Source organism: Cydia splendana, chromosome 15 (genome assembly GCF_910591565.1).
Source record: "Cydia splendana chromosome 15, ilCydSple1.2, whole genome shotgun sequence".
Classification (NCBI taxonomy): domain Eukaryota; kingdom Metazoa; phylum Arthropoda; class Insecta; order Lepidoptera; family Tortricidae; genus Cydia; species Cydia splendana.
In genome coordinates this window covers 13,860,396-13,866,607 of record NC_085974.1, presented here as the reverse complement: position 1 = coordinate 13,866,607, position 6,212 = coordinate 13,860,396, and the positions used below count along the sequence as shown (strand labels likewise).

Below are 6,212 nucleotides of genomic sequence, written 5' to 3'. Positions count from 1 at the left end.
GTCAAAATAGTAATAGATACAAATGTCAATAAAACCATCAAAAAACGAAAATACAAATGTCTAGAATATTAAGGAATCATTTTACATAAAATTTACTATAAAAATATTGTACTGTAGGTATAGCATGCCGGGTCAATCAAAAACGCTTCTAACTTTTTAACAAATAGCTCGTAAGAAGCCGCCTCTTTTACATCATGGGATCATGTTTGATAATATCAAATGAACAACGATTTCTCCAATGCTGTCTGAATGAAAGGATGCATTAAGTCGACGCACTCCCGATCAGCTGAGTATTCTGATTTGAATCGTACCTAACAAACAAAAAAATGCAGAGCCGTAATAAAGTATTGCAAATTTAAAAGCTAACCTAAGAAGTAGGTAATAAGTACAAACACTTTTTCGGCCATGGTACTGCAATCTGTGACCGCTGGGCATAACGCCATCTAAATAACTATGATAAGCCGTGATGATAAGAAACGGGTCTACTGCTATGTTGAGTCTGTATTATTTACTTGTATCTGATCATATATTAACAGACAATCAGCGATCATTAGGTCTAATCAGTGGCAGCCGCCGGTCGCTCAATCTCCCGTCGACTCCCATTGCCTACCAAGCTCAGGGGAGTCGAACTGTTAGCGAACCAGTTTAATTGTGAGCCTCTAGAACCATATGCGACCAGAAAGCGTCCTTATAATAGCTCACCCAGTTGTGTGACTCCCCTACCGCTCTGGAATAGCGTCAAGTTAGATTAGTTCAGTTGGTCGTCGCCCGCCGAGCGCTCCGCACGCGATCGCCACTCCTCTAGCCTCGGAAACTCGCTCACATGGACAACTTTGAAATCGTAGAATTCAACTCTTTGAGTAAGTACTCACTTTTCACATAAACCGGCGGGCTCAGCACGGTTCCATTTTTATCGACTATCACTATGCGCGTCCCTTTCACACTTACATACTTGTTAGAACGTGACAGGCATGGTGACAAGGGATAAAAACGCGACCGTGCTAAGCCGCCAGGTTTACTTCTCTCGCATATTGATAAGACTGTTTGTAAATGGGAATTTAATATTTTAATTTAATTGCTACAATTTTATAAACTTTCAAACTGGCACAGATGAGTTAGCTATTTTCGCTCATCCCTAGTGGCCCAATTTCTGTATGACACTATAAATAATTTGTTAGCAAACAGAACAGCCGCTAGTTTCGCAAATAAACAAACGATCAGTGCGTGTAACATCAATAACAATAGTTATTTTCACTTCTCATGCTCAAAAAGTGCACCTTTATGTCTTGCGTAGACGACATAAAATCGCATTTTATGCTCTAGAGCATAAAGTAAAATCATCTATTACGACCCTTATTGACTTAGCAATAAAGTCCAAATTCTGCCATACAAACTGCCAGCCCTGCCGGCGCGCCCCCGACCAGCGCTCTCCCGATCGGCGTGCCCCGCGCCTCCGACCGGCCCAAGAACAATTTTCTTTAGTCTTGAATTTTTGTATATTTTCCTCGCAATCGAAGTGAAAAGCAGAGTGTACAACAAGGGCATAAATGTCCATTTTTACCCTCGTCTACTATTTTGGTCTTCGCTTCGCTCAGACCAAAAAATTGCCTCGGGTAAAAATGGGTCACTTTATGCCCTTGTTGTACAATCTACTATTGTTTCCCAAGGGGGCAAAGTTGTTGTTTAACCGCTCGTGCTAATATTGATACCCGAGCAAGCGAAATATTCCAAAATTGAACCACGAGCGTAGCGAGTGGTTCGAAAAGTGGAATCTTGAGCTTTGCGAGGGTTTCAAGGCACGAGGGTTAAACAAGTTTTGCCCCCGTGTGAAACAACATTTTTCACCACACCAACGCAAGGAAAATAGTAACTGTAAAATCTCAAACTAAATCAATTCGAAATTCATGTTATTAAACAGTTAATTTGATATCGTAAAACCATTAACTGAAAGGAAATAGCAATTTTCGTTTTTCACTTGTTTTTGTTACACATATTTTGCCGCACTGTCATATATATCCTCTTGGGACATACAATACTTAAAACAAGACGAAGATTACTACCTATACGCATATACAGGGTGTTTAGATTCCGTTATCTTCCAAGGAAAGTATTGCTTAAGTGGATTTTTTTAAGACCCTGAACCATTTAAAATTATACCATACGTACTAGGCCTCGTATTTCTATTCTATTTTGAGCATGTTCAAGTACAAACAGCAACACTCTTAACTGTCCATCGGTGGACCTCATTACAAAAGGCTTAAGGTCCACCGATGGACAGTTAAGAGGGTGCGCGATAGTACCTACCTAACCCAGACAGCCTCAAGACTTTCAAGTTAAGTTATACCTAATCTGGAAATCGGTAATTTTTGCCACGGGTTTTCTATTTTCTTCATTTCAAATTGCAAACGTATGTTCTATTTTAAAACTTTGTTTTTTAGGTTGACGGTTTATCAACATCCAAAGTTCCCCTTCGTAAAATTTGTAGCCATACTTAACCAAACTACAACACATTCGCTTGTTTATCAGAAAATCTTTACGATCCACGAGCGACCCTTCTGTCCATCGATTGCGCTTGTTTAAATGAGCACGCCCGAGTAACAGCAGGAAATAATGACAACACACACTCGTCCTTTGTTAATTATCAGTTAGATTATTGATTACGTAGGTACGGTATCAGTGACCTTGCAAAAGTTAATTGTTATGCATAACAATCACGAAACGTTGACGCCTAATACAGATAATGCAGGACAGAACTTATGGTCTTCCTGCTTGCTTAACGTACCTACTTAGATTTTTTTAATCCTTTTATTGTACCTATAAGTACCTATAGTTAGGACCTATCGCACTTAAGTAACTGTCCATTGTCAGGGTAATAGGGTTATGTAATAACGTGATATGGGTAGACCTTTATCTCATTTTAACAAGGGCAACAAGGCTTATGAAGGGTACCGAGTTGCTGCTGTTGTCCTAAGCAAAACGGAACCCTAACCCTAACATTGATTGCACCCTGTATGAGTTGAATTTGACGTATATTTAGTTCCATATTGTGAATTATATTTTTAATTTTCCGGGTGGATGTACTTATACCTAATTTTATTTTGTTTTGACGTATTCTAAATTTTATAATTATGTAAGTATAGTTATCGGTGGACCAGTATTAATTCTTTTCAAATGACGTAATGGTTTCATCAACTTATTTATCGAGTTAAGAATTTATCTCTAATAATAAATAATATTTGTTTGTCATGATATGATAATATTTGTGTTTAAGTAATGCCAAATATTTTTTATAGTCATGATAATCGATTTATGAATGTATACGGGTGTGGCCTGTAACACGAGCAAATCATTAAAACATAGATTGTACTCCTCAAACGGTGACACTTTTGTTCGACAACTTTTAAAAATTATAAAGTAAGTATTTAGAGTCCCTATTTTTCATACAAAATAAATATTATCTTCAATGGACGCCATCGCCACGCCATATCATTGTGATTGACGTCGTATGCTTGTCACTCCTTAAACATAACAAAATTCGCAATACATTACGTCTAGTGTCCGACCGAAACATGTTTTTTTGCCGAAACCGAAACCGAAACCGAATGTTCGGCTTTGGCTCTAGTTTCGGCCGAAACCGAAACCGAACCTTTTGTAGACTTGTTAAAATCGTTTAAAAAATGTCATAAAACCGCTTTTACACACATATTATGGAGCTGTCAACACCCAGTGTCCTTGAAATTGATGTTACTTAAGCAGTTTTTTAAGAAAATTACTAGAGTTAGACCAAGGTAATTTTGCAACGATTTTGATAACACACGCAGTTCAAGTGTTATTTTAAACGTCAAAACTTCTATGAAATTATGACGTATAAATAACATTTGCACTAGTTGCACTGCGTATGCTATCAAAATCATTACAGAATTTTCTTAGTCTAACTCTATTCATTCACCAGTCAAGCTAACATGTACATACAGGGTCAACCAAAAACGCGAGCGCAGCGAGCGCGAAAATTTTTGTTAAAATATCGCAAGGCCGGGTACCGATCTTCACCTGGGCCTAAAAGTCCGAAGTGCCCCAGTGAGGCGAACTTTCATGCGAAGTCAAAGCCGTGCTTCAGGCTTCAGGATAAGTAGTTGAGCACAAACTCCAACCAATGTCCATTGTATTAAAAAGCGAGATATTTCCTTGAGCGCTGGTGGCCTAGCGGTAAGAGCGTGCGACTTTCAATCCGAAGGTCGCAGGTACAAACCCCGGCTCGAATCCAATGAGTTTTTCGGAACTTATAGGTATACGAAATATCATTTGATATTTACTATTTGCTTTTCGGTGAAGGAAAAACATCGTGAGGAAGCCGGACTAGTCCCGTTAAGTCCTAGTTTACTCTCTGGGTTCGAAGGTCAGTCTGATGGCAGTCGCTTTCGTAAAAACTAGTGCCTACGCCAATTCTTGGGATTAGTTGTCAATTGGACCCCAGGCTCCCATGAGCCGTGGCAAAAATTCTGGGATTACACGAGGAAGATGATGAGTTTTCTTATTATTCCTTTGCCCAGGCCCAGTAACATGCGACAGTGCTATCTCATTTACTCCGATACAATTAGACAGTGTGCGCGTTATAGGTATTAACAGTCTCTTAAGACTGCGTCTAGTGGCGCCCTCATTAGTGGAATTGTGTTTTAATAATAAACCAGTTAATTACTGTACCTATACATGAATCAGTATATGTAGGTACATATTAATATTGTTGTCCTACTTATTCCCCAACTTTTGGTCTTTGTCACATAGTTTAGTTTCATAGTACGAAGTACCATTTCGTAAGTTTCGGCCCGGCCGAAAGGTTCGGCCGTTTTTTGGCCGAAACCGAAACTACAGCCATAACATGATTTTTTGGCCGAAACTGGCCGAAACCGAAACCGAACCTTCGGTCGGACACTAATTACGTCTTAGAATAAATTTTAAAGTGTATTAAAAATCAAACCACAAGTTATTTTTAAAAGTTGCTGAACAAATGTTGGTCAGTATGAGGAGTACAGCCTACAGTTTAATTATTTGCTCGTATTACAGGCCACACTGTATATATATGTTTTGGTAAAAGTGACCCAGAACCTTTAGATAAATCCTGCATCTTTACCTAAAATATCCTACTTTGCTGCTGACGAGCACACACAGGGTCAAGAACGACTTAGTACAGAACCTAAATACGTTGTACCTACTTTCGGAGTATTTGCATATGCATAGCCTATGAACGCTTGTACCTACCTATATTGCCAGGTTGAATCATAATGAAAAATATTCTGTTTCAGGTGAAACCGTGCAAAGTTTAATAAAGGAAGCCGTAGAAATACGAAAAAAGGCCTACTGTCCATACTCCAAGTTCGCCGTGGGCGCCGCCATCCTCACCGAGAAAGACTCCAAGGTCTACACGGGATGCAACATCGAGAACGCAGCCCTAGCCCCGTCCCTATGCGCAGAGCGGGCAGCCCTCCCCAAAGCCGTGACAGATGGCTATACGAATTTCAAGATGGTGGCCGTGGTAGCTCACCAACAGAACTTCACGGCCCCTTGCGGCGTCTGCAGACAGTCGCTCAGCGAGTTTGTCTCGACGGACGGTGATACGGACGTTTTTCTTAGCAAGCCGACTATGGATAAAGTTTTGTGCACGAAGCTGTCCAAACTACTTCCGCTTTCGTTCGTTAACTATCAAAAAGACAATATAATCACGTAGTATCGGTGGTAGGATGTGAGTGTCGTCGATTAGTCAGAGATAAAGCTGGAGACCCACTGCGGCGCACGCCACGCACGGATGTGAGCCATGTGGATGTGGCCCATTGTTAAGGTGCGTTCAGATCACCTCTCGCATTGGACGCGAAAATTTAGCGATCCTTGCGAAAATCGTTCGCGAATAGCGAAATAGATGCACATTTGCCAGCTCTGGACGCACCTTTTGATTCGTGCGTGCCAAGTGTACAACGGGTGTACAAACGGGTGTGGCTTTAACAAATGCCTAAAACTTAACCGTGTTCCGCAGTGGGCTTCTAGTTTTAGGCCTCCATAGACAATCCAGTCTATTGCACAAAAGAGATAGAAATGATTGTAAACTATGTAATAGTGTATGGGTGGCTTAAAGGAGTGGGACTTTGAGTACAGTCAACTACAGATATCTAACCAAACATGTATACAAACTTTTATGTAAGTACATGCGGCAGATCTTTGTA

At 40.2% G+C, this 6,212-nt stretch overlaps 1 protein-coding gene across 1 annotated transcript; it reads left to right on the top strand.

Annotated features, from left to right (window-relative positions):
- The first annotated feature begins 702 nt into the window (after positions 1-702).
- Positions 703-6,145, top strand: LOC134797711 (cytidine deaminase-like). Its single transcript, XM_063770061.1, has 2 exons — positions 703-860; positions 5,301-6,145. The coding sequence occupies exons 1-2, from the start codon at positions 824-826 to the stop codon at positions 5,720-5,722; spliced, it is 459 nt and encodes a 152-aa protein (XP_063626131.1). The 5' UTR covers positions 703-823; the 3' UTR covers positions 5,723-6,145.
- Positions 6,146-6,212: the final 67 nt, after the last annotated feature.